The sequence below is a fragment of the Petaurus breviceps genome, unplaced genomic scaffold (genome assembly GCF_028583685.1).
Source record: "Petaurus breviceps papuanus isolate PSGF00001 unplaced genomic scaffold, PetGlider_PUasm1.0 38, whole genome shotgun sequence".
Lineage (NCBI taxonomy): Eukaryota > Metazoa > Chordata > Mammalia > Diprotodontia > Petauridae > Petaurus > Petaurus breviceps.
Genome location: NW_027186304.1, coordinates 63,777,150 through 63,797,723, shown reverse-complemented (window position 1 = coordinate 63,797,723; position 20,574 = coordinate 63,777,150). Strand labels below are relative to the sequence as shown.

Here is a 20,574-nt window from a genome sequence, read left to right as displayed (position 1 = left end):
TGCTACTTGTGAATTGCTGAAAAGACAGCCTTATTTGCCTGACCCAGACCAGAATGTGCTAGAACATTTACTCCTTCCTGCAATGTCATTTTAACAAAAACAACCTCTTAGATAAGGTTCTAAACCAAGTCTTTTCTGTTCTTTCCCTGTACCCTCTTCCCCACCCCCACCTCCCACCTGGAAAATAATTATTTTCTCTTAGAATTTAACTGTTTAGTGATTTGGGATGGTATGCATTTTAAAGTCTCCAAATAATTTTATAATTTTATTTTTTGTGCTTAGAGAATGGCCATTATTAACTGTTTTAAAAATCATGCTATGTACAGAGTAGACATGTATGTATCTATATATGTATGTATATATATACATATATAAACATTTATGCATATATGTTGTTTGGTTGAGTTAAGCTGTTTTAAAGTCTTTTTAATTTGGATAATGAAGTCCCTGAGATTGTCATTATTTTGTCATTAAATGACTTCAGGGGATTGATATTTCTGAAACTTAAGTCAATAAATTTTTATTAAGTGCCTACTAAGGGCAAACAGAGTGCTAAACCCTTAGGATGTGAAGACAAAAGTAATATAACCATTTCTCTCATGGATTTTATATTCTTTTTTTATTTTTTTAAAGCAATCGGGGTTAAGTAACTTGCTCAAGATTACACAGCCAGGTGTTTCTGGGTGGGTGCTAAGTGTCTGAGCCCGGGATTCGATCTCCAGGTCTTCTCAACACTGGAGCCGGTGCTGTTACTCGCTGCACTACCTGGCCACCCATGGATTTTATATTCTATTGGCTCTAGTAGAATGTAAGCCACAGCAAAATAAGTAACACAGTGGATAGAGTGCTGGGCCTAGAATCAGGAAGACCTGAGTTCAAATCCAGCCTCAAATACTTCATAGCTGTGTGATTCTGGGCAATTCATGTGACCTCTGTCTGCCTCAGTAGTAAAATGTGGATAATGACAGCACCTACCTTCCCTGGTTACTGTAATGATAAAATGAGATCATATTTGTAAAGTGTTTAACATAGGACTTGGCATATAGCAGATGCTTAATAAATTCTTCGCCCTCCCTTTTCTTTCTTCAGATCAGCTGTTGCATGTCATGGCACCACCTCCCTGATGTCACGGTCCTCTTTGAAAATGAAGGACAAACAACAGCAGCCAATGTGTCATTTCCAACAATAAGAAAATTGTCAAAAACTGGTATGTGTGTTATCTTTCATATACCAATGTAAAGAACATTAGAAATAATTCTGTAAAATAGGAGGGCTAAGTTTAGCATAAGAGGAAAGGAGTAAAATAAAGTGGAATGTGTTGTCTGAAGAGGTCTTGCTAGAGGTCTTCAGGCCAAGGTTAGGGGATCACTATCTGGAAAGGGGGAGGGGATTTTGTTTGTTTGTTTTCAGGTATTGGAGTAGATGCCACTTTCTTCTAAGATTCTTTGTCTAAATGAGGCAATGAGGTAGCCTTGCCTGAAGTAGACTTCCTGCTCCTCTGAAATAATTTGGTTGCTTATAAGAGAATTTTTCACCATTTTTTTACCAGAATCTGCTTTCAAGTAACATGTCAGTCTCACTTAACAGAGAGACACAGAATGAGGTTTTTGCATTTGGACATTTAATAGAACATAGCTTTCCTCTGATTTAAACAGCTGATGTTTTAAGGTGTCTGTTCTGGTTCTAGACCCAAAGGACCTCAGTTCAAATCCCAGTTTTTCTGCTTACTGCTTGTGAGGTCCTGAGCAAGTATCTTAGTCTCTCTGGGTTCCAGGATGTAAAAAGAAGGACTTCAATAATGACCTATAAAATAGCTCCATTTCTCAAGCCATAATCTTATGGTACTATGGATTATGACTATGGAGTACTACTACCACTCCAAAAAGCAGAAGGAGGGACTCTGAGGGATACAAATAATTGTGTGTAGAGAACCTTGCAGGTTTGGTGTGCTACAATCATTCTGCCAATGAAGTGTTTGCTCAATTCAATCTTCGTTATGAAAATGCATGATTTTTTAAACATATAAATTCAGATTTTTTTCAAAGCCTTAAGGTTCACACACACAAAAAACAAACTGTTGAATAGGTAGTCCAAATCTTTCCCCTGTTCTACAGATTAAGAAATTTAAGCTTAGGTGAATTTCCTATTGGCATACAGTTAATAATAATAACATTGGTTTTTGTTCATAATTATCAATGCTAATAGCTTATGATATATAATTATATACTATAAATATATAATTATTTATAAAAATGTTATTAACATAAAAATACTGCACATTAAAGTTTGTAAGCTATTTCCCTCCTAACAATGCTCTGAGGTAATGTGAATATAATTATTCCCATTATAAAGATGAAAAAAGTGAGGCTTAAAGTGATGAAATGCAAGGTCATGCAAGTGGTAGAAATAGAATTTGAGTCTATGTTTTTGGACGATAGGTCCAGTACTCTTTCTACCCTAGTACACAGCCTCTCCAAATGTAGCTTCGTAATTACATTTCACATATTATAAGTTTCACAGATATCAGACACATCCGTATTCTAACAAAAGCATAATGCATCCCAAAGTCAAGCAGAAATTACTTTTGTTTCATATGCCCATATGATCCATTTCTCCCTGCAGAGAGCTGTTACCTGCCTTCCAAACAGCATGGGAAGTTGCCTAAGCTTATTTTTTTATAGAAACACCTCATTCCTCCCCTGCTATACATTCACAGAATTTGCATAGTGTTAACAAAAGTTTATATGCTATAACCATTATCAAAGCATCACCTCTTTCCCACATCATGTTCTCACAGAATTTATGTGGTGATTCTAGGGTGACAAATGTTAGAGCTCATTAAAATGTTTTGCCTTCATCATGTAAGATCAATATAAGAAGATTTAGGTAAGTAAAGGTTTATGAAAGAACCAGGGTATAGGAAGAGGTCAGAAGGCAAAGACCATAAAGAAAATTACATAGAATTCTGCAGAGAAAAAGAAAAGGAAAGTGCAGCATAAAAAGGAAGAAAGAATATAGCATTTGCTTGGTACAGAATACAACATACAACTTAGGTAATAATAATAAGTTTAAAAACAACTGGCATTCATATGGTGCCTTAAGGTTTTATAGGTGATAAAGCAGGGTCAAATGTCTTGGCGAGACAATGAGAGTAAAATCATGCTGATGAAAAACAGGAGTAGGTTAGCCTAGAAGAGATGGGTAATGATTTCAACACATTGGGTAGACAATTCAGAAATAAAGGAAAGGAAAGAAGACAACAAGATGTATACATGGAAGCTGCTAAATGAAGAGCCTGAAGGTTAGAAAGGGTCGTGTAATAGGACAATGTCTGGCACCAAACCAATCAATCAGATACTACAACCATCAAATTCATTTTAGCAGCTAACCAAAAGATGCAAACTTGGAAATGTATTTCATGATGAGATGAACATGATAATCATTTTAATTGAAGATTTTTTTATGATTATGATTTTCTTGCTCTTATGAGAGAAGAGAATGGACAGCCTCCTAAAGTAATAAACTCCTGATTGCTTTTATCAAATGGACTGTTATGACTAGAATGACCTTTTCCCATCATTCTTCAGGTCACTAGCTCGAAGGGAGACATTCCAAAATACATTATGCCAATAAAAGCCACTGCCCAGAACCTGTAATAAATTTGAGTATAGCAACTCTTTATAATACATCAGGATGCTTACCTTAAAACCACTAGAAGGCACAGTACAATCAGATTACAAGGAAGGATTCTAACTGAGGTGATGTATATAGCTTAAGTTGACCTAAACTGATCATTCCTAGATAGGTTTAGGCCAAGTTCTAAATTGCAAAATTTAGTAGTCTTTAACATTCAATCACCTAGTCTTGTCAGGCCTAACTCTGCAATATGGATTACATTTTTCCCCTTCCCTATTCATAGAGACAAAATAGAGTAGGTCCTGATTATCTCTCACAAAGAGTATTGCAATAACTTTCTACTTTGTCTTCCTGTCCTGAGTCCTTCCCATTGCCAGTTTTTCTATTACACTACTTCCAAAGTGATTTTCCTAGGGCATAGATTGGACGATGCCACTCCCCTATTCACTAAGCTCCAGTGGCTCCCTATTACTTCCAGGAATAAATATAAACTTGTCTAGTTATCATTTAAATTACAACTTCGTTTTATCCTAATTTCCCAGCCTTATATCTCACATTCTTTCACACTCTTTTTTTCTTTTTTGCACAACACATCAGTCATACTGAAGTTACTTTTCCTCACATATGGCATTTGATCTCCTGTTTTCATACAAAGACTTTCCCTCAATCCTGAAATATATTTCCTTATTTCATCTCCCCTTTACATCCTTATCTTCTTTCAAACCTCAGTTCAGGTGCTATTTCTAAATGAAGTCTTCCATGATTCCATCCACCCAATTGCTAGTATCACTTCCAAAATAATTACATTTATTTCATATAATTTAATATATGCCTACATATGTGCATGCTATTTATTCTCCATTCTCTCCCTTCCCCCAGCAGAATTCAAGCTCTTTGAGAGGTGGAACTGTTTGACTTTTGTGTCTGTAGTACCAGTGCTAACAAAATCCTTGACACATAGTTGGCATTTGATTAAGTCTTGGTGATTGGTTGATTATCCCAACCCTTTCCTCTATTGGTAAAGATAAGGATTTCTATAATCTTAAAATTATAGATTAATAAACAACTCAGAGACTGTCAAGTTCAACCCTCTCAAATCATAACCCTTTTGATGAGAGAAGTTATGTCTTGTCTCAGGTCACTCTGAGAGTACATGGCAGAACTGCCATTTAACCCAGCTCCTCTGACTTCAAATTGATATTCTTTCTATTACACTACCATATGTCCTCAGACAGAATTAGGCTCATTTCTTCTACTACATGTCCATCAAGACAAAGGAAAGAAAGAACAGTATGATATAGACAATTCAAGCAGAGTTCTGCCATTGAATGGAGGCATCATCTTCAGAGCTGAAGATACATGCTTATATTCACTGTACTGTATGCCCATGGTCATATATCTATTCATATATAATGATATTACCTCTTACTAAGAGGCTATATTCTTCCATGTGATTAATTATTCATGGAACACCGCCTTTTGTAGCACCTTAGGACTGTAGCTTTATAAATGATGTACAATAAATAGATTATAATATCTGAGAGATGCACTTAATTGAACAATAACTGCTCAAGGGGTCATATATCCATAACTCATATTGACTTTAATGGGAGGTTGGTGGGTGTTTCAGGGTAAGCTCAGGTCCACACATCCTAGAAGCAGTCATTGTACCAAGTCTTGTTCAATACTCTCCCCTAACTTTTCATTAGCTGATCTTAGAGTTGTCAGCTTCAGTCATAGATGAAGGTTGCAAATGAAAAGGACATAATTTCTTTTTCAAATTCCTCCTTAATAAATAACAACTTTCATCCTTTAGTGATTAAATCTTAGGTAATCCAAGAGCTACTTTAAAAGAGTGTTCCCTAGCAATGCTGGAACTGAGTCACTAAGAGAGTATTTATTTATTTTTTTTATAGTCTGACTGAATTCCTTTTCTTCTTTGTGCACTTTTGGCCTGTATGTTAGATGAGTGTGTGTCCTTTTCTGTTTTGCAGAAAAGGTAAATTGCTTTCTTTGAATTGTTGTAAAATAGAATGACATTCAATTATTTGTTTCTGTCTTGACATTTCAAAAATAGCAATTAAAGTGCCCAATATCGCTAACGTCTTCTCAATCTTATTTATATGTAATCATTTGTTTAGAAAACAGTAAGAAAGATGGCTGTGTGTTTCACAGCAGGACTTCCAGAGATTGTGAGGCACTGAGGAATGAATAGGAAGAGGAAATATCTTTGGACATTAGCTTAAGTCCCTAAATGCAAATCAATGTGAAAAATTACATTACAGTTTTGTTTCTTTAGTCAGTGTTCATTTATCTTTGGCTTAGGGGAGGAGAAAATTAAGAGCAACCAATCTCTGATGTTCTCATTCGCTGTGGTTGCTATGAGTACTTAGCTACCTCCCTCTGCATTTTCCTAAATTGAATGGGTAAGTTGGTATATGGTATCTGAAAATTATGGAGTCAGGAAGTTGCCTATAGTCTAAACTTCATCCTCAACCATGGAAGCTGAAGTTAAAACTGACATGATGATACTGACAGTATGAAAACCACACACACCAACACCACAACAACAAGCCAACCTTCATAAAATCAGTGAAGAAGTAAATTCAAACAATATTAAGTGTGTACCATAAGCAAAGTACTGTATTCAGCAGTGTAGGGGATCGAAAGATGGAAAAACACATTCCCTACCCCTGAAGAGCACTTGACATGTACTCATAGATAGAGATAAGTGTGATCTGGTTAAAATGTGATTAGAGAAAAAATAAATCAAGACAAAATACATAGCAAAAATTAAGGAGAGGGAGTTCAAGTTCACCTAGGGGGAGAGAGGGACAGCTTCGTGGAAGAAGCTGACTGGAGAAAGAAAGAAGCATTTGTTATAGCAGCAATATTGGGCACATGGGTGCCAAAATTCGGGAATACTGTGCCGATACAGAAGATTATTGGGATACAACTAGCAATTGAGTTCAAATGGAACGTACAAAATGTGAAGAGACTTAATGTGAAACAAGACTGGAAAGAGAAGCTGGAAACAGACTATAGTGGACCTCAAATGTCAGGTTTACACAACTGCATTTTATCCTTGATCTATACGGAGCCACTGAAAGTTTTTGAGAGAAGGAATTACAGGGTTAGACCTGGACATCATGACATTATAATTCCCCAGAGAAAGAGACAAGGGAACTTTGCTGAGGGCCCAGAGTTGGACCTCGTATACCTGTAGGACTACATGAATTTACCCAGCATGAAGAGGCAGTGTGACACCAGACAGCCACAAGGAGAAAGATGGACAGATAGATGAATGCCATGATCGGTCAGTTGCAGAACCACAACATCTCAGACTTGGATAAAGCCTTAGAAGCAACCTAGTCAAAAACAGTCCCCCTTGAAATATGTCTGATAATCACCCAACCTGTTCTTGAAGGCTGCTGTTGAGGGGGAAAAACAGGACATCCCTGTGTTGTTGGGTAGTTATGAGGCAGATTTTTCTCAATTAAGTTTAATCCCACCTATCATATATCACCCTGCATTAGTACTTGAAGAATCCAGCAACTTGGGATTCCAAATATGTGGAGATGATAACCCCAGGCAAGGAAAATCCTTCACAGTTTTTTAGACTGCACAGTAAATTATCATGGATGGTGATTTCCCCTTTTAATCAGTATAGTCTTCCTGTGACACTTTATACATACTCACATGTGCCTATAGTCATAGTAAAGCAGCTAAGTGACACAGTGGATACCCTGGGCCTGGAATCAGAGTTCAGATCTCAACCTCAGACATTTACTAGCTGTGTGACCCTCAGAAAACCATTTACCCTTAACCTCTGTCTTTCTCAATTCCCTAAACTGTAAAATGGGTGTAATAACAGTATGAACACCCCAGGGTTCTCGATCAAATGAGACAAGGTTTATAAAGTGCTTGGCACAGTACCAGGCAAGTAGTAAGCTTATGATAAACACTTCCTTCCTTCCTTTCCTTCTTTCCTCCCTTCCTTCCATCCTCCTTCCCTCCTCTCTCCTTCCTTCCACTGTTCTTTCTTGCCTCCCTCCTTCTTTTCTTCCCACCTTCCTTCCTTCCTTCCTTCCTTCCTTCCTTCCTTCCTTCCTTCCTTCCTTCCTTCCTTCCTTCCTTCCTTCCTTCCTTCCTTCCTTCCTTCCTTCCTTTCTTCCCACAGGTAATTTTTGATTCTTTATTTGAAATGATAACAGAGCTCTAATGGAATAGGATACAGGATGGGATGGAAAATGTTGATCTGGGCCAAGGGTCATAGCCGAGGGAAGGCAAGCCTAAGGGAAGAGCTCTAGAAATGTCACCCTTTGTCATCCTGGGCAATGAGCATTAAACACCTGGTGGGAAAGTATCTAAAAGGGGTTAGGGGAGGCATTCATGAGAAGGGAAGGCATGGAAGATAAATCCTTGCCTGTTCCCCAATGACAAGAGGAAGTCCTGAATAGCAGTGATTTGGTTAGACCTTTTGGTGAAAACCAGATAAGCTTAGATAAACAGATGGACACTGCAGTCATTTTCTTGGTGCAATGATTTGTTAACGGAGGAATACAAGTGGTTCACTGCTGAAATAACTAAAGGGCATTATTAGGAAATAATTACTTCTCCATATAGGATGCAAGGGGGGAGGGGGGAGAGAAGATGACCCAGTTAGAGAGAAGAGCCACAGGCCCCATGGGGTGAAGTCTAATCAGCAGTAAACCCTTCTCCCCTAATGTCTTCCTGACAATAGTTGAGCTCCAGCTTAATTAGACTAAAACCAACAATGTCATTTATACCATTTTCCTTATAATAAGGCCAACCTCAAATAAATATATTTACTGTAACATTTCTTAGAAGAGTAAAAAGTATTAATGCAGTCATTTTCTTTCCTGGTGCAGCTGAAAATGCAATCTTGTTAGGAGTCTCCCTTTCTTGGCAGTGAGATTTATTACTCTCTGTTTTCTCATTCTCACCTGTAATGCCACCCTCTAAGATGCTATCACTGTGATTTTACACATATCTATCACATACTTTGATTTTTCTTGGACACAAGTGAATATTTTATTTTATTGTCTTAAAATTATAATTGATTATTAAATATTTTGTTTCTCTTCAAAACTAGAATTAGGTCTATTCTTCAGGTACTTTTGTATAACTTGACTTAACTTCTGTTCTAGGGAGATTTGTCCCCCTGTCTACCCTCCAAAACATCCCCACAAGTAATTCGTTATATTTGAAATATGATTTTTAAAAACCCACATTTTCCCATTTTCTCATTTCTCAGAAAACCGCATGGGTAAAGTTTCATTGCAGGGTAATAATTTTTTGAGAAGCGGGTTCACATGTACCAACTCACTGGGCAGGAATGACCATCCCCTTGCGATAACTATGGTACCAAAGAAAGGCAGGAGGTGAGGCTGAGACATGAAAAGGGCACTAGACTTTGAAACAGAACAGGACTAGACTCCTAGTTGTGTGATTAGAGGAGGTCATTTCATTTCAGTCACAGTATCCTCTTCTGTGAAATGGGGATAATGTTGTTTACACTACTTGTCCTACTGGGTTGTGGTAAGAAAGTTCTTTGGAAACATCAGAGCACTATACAAACTGGCATAATGATAATTTTTTTTGGAGGGGGCATCGCCCAATTATCCTAAACTATGTCTTGCCATTGGATTCTGTTGACTCTGAAGGAGAAAGCGAGGCTGAAGACCTTGCACAGCTCTCTCACTTAAATCTAATTCACTTGCAAGTCAAGACATCACCCTCCTGATGTCATTGGTCCTCTTTGAAAATGAAGGATGAACAACATTTTCCACCACCCAGGCTAGTGCTTTTTTCATAGTCGGCATTTGTCAAACATTTGCTGATTTGAATTTCTGTATTTCTGCCCTAATTTCCTTCTACTCTGTATATGTCTTATATGTAGAATGTATATGTATATTATATGTGTATAAGTATGCATATAAATATGTACACACAGGTAAATCTATATAAACATATACATATATTTATAATATATTCTATGACACATATAATATATTTTTTTATTTCCCCTTTGAATGCAGGACCCCTGAGGGCAGGTACAACAGGTATGATACAAGACAATACAATATTATACAATAATATAATATAACATAACATAATACAACACAACACAACATAACACAATACAATACAATGAATATAATATAATATAACAACATAATTAATATAATATAATAAATATCATATCATATAACATAATAAACATTCATTAAGTGCCAATTATGTACCAAATATTTTGCTAAGGCCTGGGGATACAATTAAGAAAAAGGCAATCCCTACCTTTGAGGAGCTTACGATCTAAAAAGGAAGCTGGAGGCGGGGCTTTCAGAGGGAGCTCAGCACAGGGGCATGATGAAGATGAAGGGAGAGTTAAAACCAAGCAGAGCAGTTGGTAGCAAATGAAGATATGTTTGGGATTTTGATCCCTATGTAAAGGGAAGCTCTGAGAGGAGTGTGTTGTTTGTTTCTTCATTTGTTTGTTTTTAACTTCGCCTCTTGTCCCCCAATCAGAGAGCCAGAAGCAACTGCAGGTACTGATGAGGTATGAGTTGCAAAACTCATGCATCTCCATGATGATGTTTCCTTGTGATGAGGCTTAGTGGAGAATGTGCTAGACTTGGAGTCAAGAAGTTGTTATTCAATTGTTTCATGTCTGAGTCTTCATGACCCTATTTGGGGTTTTATTGGCAAAGACATTGAAGTGATTTGCCATTTCCTTCTCCAGCTCATTTTACAGATGAGGAAACTGAGGCAAACAGGGTTAAGTGACTTGCCCAGGGTCACACTGCTAGTAAGAGTCAGAAAACCTGAGTTCAAATTCTGTCTCAGAAACTTACTAGCTTTATGAACCTGGGCAAGCCACTTAATCTCTATCAGCCTCAGTATCTCCATTTTCCAGATGAAGGGCACTCGTCAAATGTTTGCTGGATTTGAGTTATTGTCTTTTTGGCATAACTTCTTTCTACTGTATATTTATTACATACAAAATTACAAAGATACACATATGTGTGCTGCACTGGGTTTAGGATCAGGAAGGCTCATCTTCATGAGTTAAAATCTGTCCTTAGACACTTATTACTTGTGTGACCCTAGGCAAATCACTTAACCCTGTTTGCCTCAGTGGCTTATCTGTAAAATGAACTGAGAAGGAAATGGCCAAACACTTCAGTATTTTTTCCAAAAAGAAAAATCCCAAAATGGGGTCATGAAGAAGTCAGACCCAACTAAAACAATTGAACAAATATAGTGTTTCCGTGAATTACCGTTGTTCAGTTGTGTCCAACTCTTTGTGATCCCCAAGGACCATGCTGTCCATGGATTTTTCTTGGCAAAGATAGTGGAGTGGTTTGTCATTGCCTCCTCCGGTGGATTAAAGCAAACAGAGATTAAGTGACTTGCTCAGCGTCACACAGCTGGTAAGCATCAGAGCATGTGAGCTCAACTCACCTGACTCCAGGCCCAGTGCTCTGTCCACTAAGCCATCTAGCTGACCCTGTTTCTGTGCATAGTAATCCATTTTTTCCATTCTCCTTCTTTCTCACTTGAAATAAGATTTATTTCTGATGTCTTTACACCCCCAGTCCTACCAAAAAAGCCTTTTTATTTTTCTCAAAGTCGCTTTTTTCTCTCCTATTTTGGAAAAAGAACTAAAAGCACCAATGATATTTGCTCCTTTTGATTAGAAACTGATTAATTCCTCCTTGATACTAAGCCTGCAATTCAAGAAGCTACCACCAGATTCCTCCCAATCAGGACCAGTCTTCACCCTCATTCCCCTTACTAACCTCGTTGCTTCATCTGTCATTCTGCTGTGTCTCTTTTCCATCTATTCATCTATAATCCAGTCAGTAATTATTCCTAATTATTTACAATTATATAAACTAAGCCTCTTAGCTGTTTCCGTGTTTTCCCCTCTCTATTTCTCCTTCAGATTCTTAAAGGAGCTGTGCCTTTTACCAATTCTGAAATAAATTTTAAGATACCTTTTGAATAGAACCAGTTTTTCAATACATTTTTACAGTGGTCCTAGAGACAGTGGAATGATGACAGCTCTTATGCTAGGTTGGAGAGGAATTGGTACTATGGTTGTTCCCTGGGTTTTTGAGGTGGCATGCATGAGAGAGCACACAAACCTCATCAAGTCGGAGTTAATAACAGTCTGGCTCACGGCCCGGATCTAGAGAGGCAGGCAACTCCTTGTTAATATGCAGCATTTGATCTGAAAATAACATCAGTCATTAAAAGAGAACTTGATAAAGAGAAGTTTTACTTCAGGTTGGGCTTGGACTACCTGATGACCTTGAAGCTGAGCCAGAAAAAAAAAAAAAGGTATTTTCTGTGCCCTTGGTAAGCTCTGGAAATTCTGCTCCCCATGATTAAAAATTCCAACCCCTGTATTAATGGGCATGGAGAGATGGGATGGGGCTAAACAGCATCCCAAGATAATCATATGCAATAGACAATTACATGCTATGGATTTTAAATAAGTGCATTTATAAAAAGTAATATTAAAGTATCTCTTTTTGTGCCCATTGGGTGTTGAGGCCTTGGCAGATGCCTACCTTGCCTATACTAGTTCAGTTTTTGTCTCTAAAATCACTTTTAAATCTAAGAGTCTATAATTAGAAAAAAAAAGATATAGAATTAGACACAATTGGTAACAGGAATTTGAGAGGGACAAGAGCCAAGAACTTTACTTTCTATGGAAACTTCCCCATAGTCTTTCAAGTTCGAAGAGATCTTCACAATCCTCTAGACCAGTTGTTCCCAAATCTTTTTTGGTCTCTGTGCCCCTTTACACTCTTAAAATTATTGAGGACCCCCCTCCCCAAGAGCTTATGTTTATGAGGGCTATATCTATTGACATTTACAGTATTAGAAATTCAAATAGCTTAGTATTATTATAAAAATAGTGTTGAGCTCAAAGGCCCTTTCGAAGACTCTCAGGAGACCCCAGGGGTTCTCAGATCACACTATCGCTCTAATCTAATCCCCTCCCAGTCTAGGTGAGGTAGAGTGGAATCTTCAGGAAAGTCTTCATCTCACAGTTAGAAAGATCTAGGATCAAATTCCACCCCAGACATTTACCAGCCACATGATTATCAGCAAGGCATTTAATTCCTGTTTTTACATCTGTAAAATGAGAATAATAGTTGTACCTTCTTTATTGGGTTGTTTTGAGGGTTAAGTAAAAGAATATATGGAAAAAGTCTTTGCAAATCTTAAGGTGCTATGTTATTATTATTGTTCATACTGGAGAAGCAGCCTGGCATAGCGGGTGGCAAGCTGACCTTGAAGTCAGGAAGAACAGTGTTCAAGTCCCACCCCTGACGGATAATGGATATTTTTACTCATTTTTAAATAAGCTTTATTAAGCACTAAGCATTTTACAATTATCTCCATATACCTTCACAGCTACCCTGGGAGGTAGGTGCTATTATTGTCATTTTACAGACAAGGAAACTGAGCCAGACAAAGGTTGCACAATTTGCCTGGGGTCATAGCTAGTAAGTTCCTGAGACCAGATTTGAGCTTAGGCCTTCCTGGCTCCAAGACCAAGACTCCCTCCTGCTTTACCTAACTGCCTCTGTGATCTTAACTATGTGATCCTTGGTAGTCTCCGTGTCAGAGGCTACTTTTCATGGCTCTAAGTTTCAGAGCAATTGCAGATCTGCGTTGATAGAGAGGGATTTCTTCAGGTGAAGTTCCTTCTCCAACCTGATGAAATTAGAGGTCTATGCACAGCGAGTAAGAGCACCAGCCCCAGAGTAGAGATGACCTGGAATCGAATTCAGGCTCTGATACTTAGCACCACACCCAGAAATAACTGGCAGTGTAACCTTGAGCAAGTTACTTAACCCTGATTGCTTAAAAAAAAAAAAAAGAAATTAGAGGTCTATGGCACAAACCTTGAGGTCCTGAGTTCAAATTCAGCCACAGATACTTACTAGCTATATGACCTTGGGCAAACCACTTAACCCAATTTGCCTCAGTTGCTCATCTATAAAATGAGCTGGAGGAGAAAATGGCAAACCTCTCTAGTATCTTTGCCAAGAAAACCCCAAATGGGTTCATGAAGAGTCAGACATGACTGAAAACCACTCAATAACAACTCTATTACCACTACCACTACCAAAAGCAACAGAGAATAGGCCTAGAGAAGCAGAAATAACTTACTCAAAGTCATAAGTTTAGATAGTGGCAAACTATGGAATCTTGGGGACCTTTTCCATTTCATACTGCCTCTGAAATTCATGTTGGGAAATAGCAGGAAAAGATGATTGAAGAAGTAAAATAGATTATGTCTTCTTTCTTTGTTAATGGAGTGTCTATACATAAAGTGGGATGAAGCCATTTCTCCTGATTCTAAGCATCCTTTGTGGCCTCACCCTGAGTAGAAAATTCTTGAAAGGCTATGATGCATTCCACTTATGCAGTCATGACCTATGTGAACATTCTAGAGAAATGTTGATTCCCAAAACATATTTGGAGGGTAGACAAGGCCATAAAGTATGTATCATGAATATGTGTGGTGACAGGAAGGTCTTTTAAAGGCAAATCAAGCCAATGACAGCAACATCCCCCTCACCCCCAGTTGAAAATAAAAGGACCATTTTATCTGCCATCAATATTAGCACTGAGTAAGCACCCTTACTGTGTGTGCAGCAGAGCGCTCAGTCAAGGTCACGTCTTCAAATGACAAGTGCTGGAAATAATATTTAAAAATCCTGAAAGGCAAAGAGAAACGGGCATCTCTAGATGGTACAGTTTTGCAAACACAACACTTAATAATCACAATTACCCCTAATCTTGTCAATCTTGCTATCCGTTAATCTCCTCATGCAGCTCATTAGCTCTGGTGGAGAATGCAAGAAGAGAGATGTTTCATGGAATTGTGGGCTCCACATTTGCTCATTTAGACTCAGAGCAGAGGTCTCTGAGAGCTGGCACCAAGATGCAGAGGCGGCATGGACTGACAATGGGCCGAGCATCCAGATGGTGAGGGCCATGTTCCCTGCTTCCTCTGGGCTGTTGGCATGCTTGCCTACTCCTTGGGTCAGCTGGGGAGGGAGAGGATAGGATTCTGTTCTTGAGATCTGACTGTTATTTTCCAATGAGGTGCCTATGTATTTACAAGGGATTGTCTCTTTCTCTGGATCTGGGCCCTGAGCCAAGCTGTTATTCACCATGACAATGGTTGATGGGTCTCTCATGCCTCCTCACTCATTCTTTCTACCCATTCTTTCCCTTTCATATTATTAAAATATACCCTATTTTGAGGGGACAGGGATTTACATCCCATGCCATCCCACGAAGCATGGGTAACAAAACGTGTGACTACAAATACATCATCACAGTCACGAAAGTCAAAATTAAAGCCTTTCATAGCCATGACAGCTAATCCAGATTAAACAGTTTAAGAATTCAAATGCAGTTTTAGGAGTCCTGAATACATTTGAGGGAATTAATAATGCATAGATGAAAACCTTTACCTCATATTTAATATATGCTACAGTAACATCTAAGGTGACTTCGAAGGCAGTCTCAGCTATTTTGAATATGCCTGAGAATCAGGAAGAAAGCAACAAAAGGCCATGAGATTACACAGAGTTGCCACTCAGCTCAAAGACGATCCCCTCAGGCTGGCGCTCAGAACCTCTTAACTCATATTTTAGACACAATTCTGACAAACATGTTTGCATAGCTCTCTAGTCCACAGAAGATTACCAGAGGATTTCTGAGTTGACTCCTAGATTAGTCCCAACCGTCTAGTACTTAGTATTTAAGTCTCAGATAGTTGCCTAGGGGCACCAAGAGGTTTAAACAACTTGCCTAGACTCAGAGAACTCCTAATTATTCCAGGCAGAATTTGAACCTATGGGTTCCTGGCCTTAATTCTGGTGTTCATCCACTATATCTTACTGCTTTCTAGTTCACAGCAGATTTGAAGAAAATTAGGAATGTCTTGGAGTGGGGGAAAGTGATGGAGAGAAGCAGGGGAGAGTACAGTGGTCTGCTAGAAGCAGGAAGGCAGGCATGCACAGTACAGGAGGAAAGCTGGATGGTAGAGCAAAAAGAACACTGACTCAGGAGTCAGTAAAATTAGGTTCAGATTCTGAATCTGCAATTACATGGCATTGGGCAAATTATTTAACTTTCCTTGGCCTCGGTTTCCCTATCTGTAAAATGAGGATGTTGAATTATAAGGCCTCTGGGGTCTCTTCTTGCTTTAGATCAATAGATAACACTTTGATTCCATGCTAATGGAAAAAAGTGACATGCACGTGTCTCAAAAAGGGATAGCTTCTTGTGATAATAAGTGGTAAGAAGGGAAGAAGTAGAAAAAATTATGAAAAGTAAACAGAACATAAAAATATAGGCTGATTATTTCAAGGAATATTCCTACTCATTTCAATCAGTCATAAGAGCAGAAGTGAAAAAAGGAATGAAGTTTTATGCAGTACCCATTATATATCAGGCACTATGCTAAGAACTTTACACGTATTACTTTATTTGATCCTCACAATAACCTGTGAGGTGTGTGCTACTATGAGCTTCATCTTACAGTTAAGGAAACTGAGGTGGTTGTGACCTGCCCAGGGTCACACAGTTATTAAGTGTCTGAGATTGGATTTGAACTCAGGTCTTCTTGACTTCAAGCAGCAGCTAGATGGCTAAGTGGATAGAGCACTGTGCCTGGAGTCAGGAAGACCTGAATTCAAATCTGGCATTAGACACTTACTAGCTGTGTGGCCCTAGTTAAGTCTCTTAACCTCTGCTTGCCTTCATCCACTGGAGAAGAAAATGGCAAACCACTCTAATATCCAAGAAACCCCATGGACAGTGTGACCCATAGGGACACAGAGTCAGAAACGACTGAATGGCTGAGCATCAACAACTTCTTGGCCCCAGGCCCAGTGCCCTATCCCCTTTACTGCCTAGCTGCCTGTTCTGTGAGGACAACACTGAATTGAGGCATGGCCTGATGATGATGCTCATGCTTTTTTTAGGGAAAAGGATAGAAACTGGACCTGTGATTTCATCTGTCCATATGACCACCGGGTAGGGAACTACCCTTTGCCAAAAGAGGCTGGCACCTTCCCTGTAACTTTTAGTCCTAGGAAGTCATCTCAGATACTATGAGGATGATTTGTCTTGGGTCACACAGCAAGCAGATAGCACCAGTAGGAATAACTTCAAGGCCTGCTCTGTCTTCACTATACCAGGATGATTCTCTATTTTATGTTATCATATAGAATCATAACAATAATAATTACTCACATTTATGTAATGCTTTTCAGTTTACAAAATATTTTCCTCACAGCATTCCTGCACAGTAAGTATTATAATCTCTATTTTAGTGTTAAAAACAACTGAGTGTGGTGGAGTTATAATTCACATGCATTTCTTCTAATTTCACCTTTCCTTTCCGCCACAACAACAGTAACTTGCTGTTCCTTACACCAATACTGAATCTCTTGACTCCATGCTTTTGTACTGGCTGGCCCCCTTTTCTGGCCTAGACTCTCCACAAATCTACTGTTTTGACACACCTTCTGCAAGAAACCTTTCTGGATCTCCCCAACCCCTAATGCCCCCACTCATTTTTTTTAATCTCGTATTTATTTGCCATATTTTTATTTATGGGGATGTTGTCTCTCCTTATAGAGTTTGGACTTCCTGAGTGCAAGGGCATTTCTATTCTTGTCCTTATATAGCAACTTCTGGCTCAGTGCTTGGCATATGATTAACAAATATTTATTGACTGATCCATTGATATACATACAAAGTGAATAGAGGCCATGCTTCCATATTTTGTGATACACCATTTGCTGCTTGTCCTTCTAATAAGTCAGGACACCATTTATCCTGGCCTTCTCAGCCTTTGTGATTCACCCATGACCAACCCAAATACTCCACAGGGAGGTCTACCCACCATGCAACAGACCTTTCTCTACATCTCAACACTGCACGGATCCCAGTGTAGTAGACATGAGTTGTCCATGAGTTGTCCCTTGCTCTTACTGTCATATCTCTTTGAGAGTATATTTTATGATACTTTCCCCACATATCTCTTCATTAGTAACTGAGAACTGGTTATATACTATTTTGAAAATATTTCTATGCAGAGTCCCTTCATCTTCCCAAAACACAATATACATTCCCATCTGTAGTTTTCATGTGTTTTCCCAGGTATGGACTGCTTTTATCCTTTCTCAAATCATCTCAGTTCTACTCATTCTTCAAGACAGCATGACACATGGTAGATATGGATCCTCAAGCTCTGGTGCAAATATCATCTTTGCTATTTGCTGTCTTTGTGGCCTTGGGAAAGTCCCTTCTACTTTCTGGACTTCAGTTTCCTCATAAGCAAAATGAGGAAAGTTGAATGACCTATAGCACTTATTAGCCATTTAGTCACACACTGTTCTGGGATGACTTTGATAGTGTTATTTAACTTTGGATGTGCATTGTCTTGAATCAACAAGTAGATCATACGTTCCTTGAGGATTGGGATCATATATCACATAGAATTCTTGGTATTAGCCACAGTGCTCAGAAGGCTAGGCATGTAGTTGAATCATACAACTTTAGAATTGGGAGACCCCTTAGATATCATATGACCTACCCCCCTCATTTTTTCTGATGAGGATATTTAGGCACTGAGAGAAGAAGCCCACAGTCAGAAAATCAAAGAATTTCAGAATTGGGAGGGACCTCAGGCCTATCTGGTGCAACCAATACCTGAAAACTTGATACTACAAAAAGTCCAACAGGCACTCATCCAGCTTTTTGAAGGCCTTTAATGAAAAAGAAATATTTACCTCCCAAGGTGGCCCATTTCACTTTTGGGCAGCTGTAGCACCAATGCAATATTCACAGTGCCCATGATCATTATAAATATACCTACATAGTGCTCAATTGCAAAACATAGCACACTCTCCGTATAGAAATCAGAAGCAAAAAAAATTATTCAAACACCAGAAAACCATATCCCAACCACAGGAAACTGAATCCATCATAGTTATATAGAATTTAATGCACCACAGTGCAGCAGAGAGCCACACCATTCTTTAGCCTTCTCACAAACCAACACAAGAATAATATTTACTCACAAGCCTGTCTCCCTTCAGAGGCATCCTCTCCTCCCAACTGTCTAGCTTGCTCTGATTTCTAGCTTCTTGTGGGCTCTGCTCCACCTTCAATAAATTCCTCCCACCACAGGCTCCATGTGATTACATTCAGCCTATTGGGGGCAGAGTATATTTTCAAATCAGGGAAGGTCTTCAAATTCCCTTAGGCTTATTAAGGGGCAGGGAAGATCTTCAAATTACCATTACCATTACAGCAGCCTAATTGCTAAAATAAAGGTATTGGACTACATTATTTTTTTGAGACAAGGGCTAGCACTCTGAACTTGGAGACAGCAAAGACCTTGGTTAAAATCCAGCCTCAGGCATCTACTAACTGTGAGACCTACACCTCTTGGTAACTTTTCCCAATTGACGCTAGTTCTGTCTTTTGTGGCTAAAAAAGATAAGTCTAAACTTTGCTCTATGGAACATGTTCAAGCTTGTCATTGTCCTTCCTAAAATGTGCTGCCCAGAAATGGATAGAATACTTTAAATGTGGTCTGACCATAGAGGAGTTCAGGCTATCATTTCCTTCTTGAAGATTTTGTCTGTCTTGCTGAAGTTCAAGATTGCATTATCTTTTTTGGCTACTATATTATATTGTTGCATTTCATTGAACTTGCAGTCCATTATGACTCCCAGATCATTCTTAGACAAACTACTTTCTCCATTTTGTACTTGTGAAGTCAATTTGTGGATGTGCAGTGTAAGTGGTGGAGCTACAATTTATCCCTATTTATATTTATATATATATCCCTATAAATTAGAGTCAACACACTACTCTAGCCTGTCATGAAGTCATGAAGTCTTTGGATCCTGATTCTATCATCTATATATTTTACATTTAAAAAATTATGGAATAAAACAAGTATTTCTATAGCATAATACAATAAAAAAGATGATTGTACATGAAATTGCAAATCTACTATGCGTAACTTGCTATTCCATTCAAATATACAACAAAATTATCATGTAAATTATCTTTAGCAAATTTGATGATGTCATCTATACTTCTATCCAAGTCATTTGTAAAAATGTAGAAAACAAAACGCAGAGACAACCATAAATCCCTGGGACACTCTTCTGGAGAGCAAGTACAAGGCAGGTGAGTGTCAGAGCCTGCTTCCTTGTAGGTATTTAATAAATATCTATATAGCATATTAGTGAACAAATGAATAAATCTGAGATGATAATAAAACAATCTCATGTACCACTATTAATTGTCATACACATGCAATTTTATTACTGGAATTGCTATGGCCATTTAGTGTTAAGATGGATATAGTTTTCCATTAAAATGATAATCTTGTAAAGCTCTCCTTAGGTGGATCTCAATTAAAATGCTGAAAATACTGACATGGTTTCCTCCCTTTCTTTTCCTAGATAAAATGTCTTGCTCTGATTTATGAAGAATCTCATTCCTACTCTCCATTCATTTAAATCTCACAGAAATAACAGTATAATGTACTCATGATGGCAAAATCAATAGAGTTGCACATTGTTTCGACAATGTCTTCTCATAATTATATATTACCCATTAGTTTATGTACCAAACATCTGACAGGAGTCAGATCCAAGCGGCACTGGTTTATTTTTTTTAACCCCTCCAACAAATCTCTCCTGGGATTTTCCTGCCAATCATGTTTCTTCCTCCTCTTTCATTCTAGGATGGAATGTTGAAGTTTCTCTAAGTAAACATCTTTGAAAGAGAACCGCTGTGACTCAGATTTGCATTTGAGTTCATGTCATTTATTGGCCCAAC

The 20,574-nt window shown here is 38.4% G+C and overlaps 1 protein-coding gene across 1 annotated transcript in view; it reads right to left on the bottom strand.

Moving 5' to 3' along the window:
- XKR4 (XK related 4) overlaps positions 1–14,891 on the bottom strand; it is a 294,402-nt gene extending 279,511 nt beyond the window's left edge. Inside the window, exon 1 of the mRNA XM_069099544.1 lies at positions 14,480–14,891. Coding sequence (XP_068955645.1) covers positions 14,480–14,891 — 412 coding nt within the window. The remainder of the gene's footprint in view (positions 1–14,479) is intronic.
- Between the last annotated feature and the right edge of the window lie 5,683 nt (positions 14,892–20,574).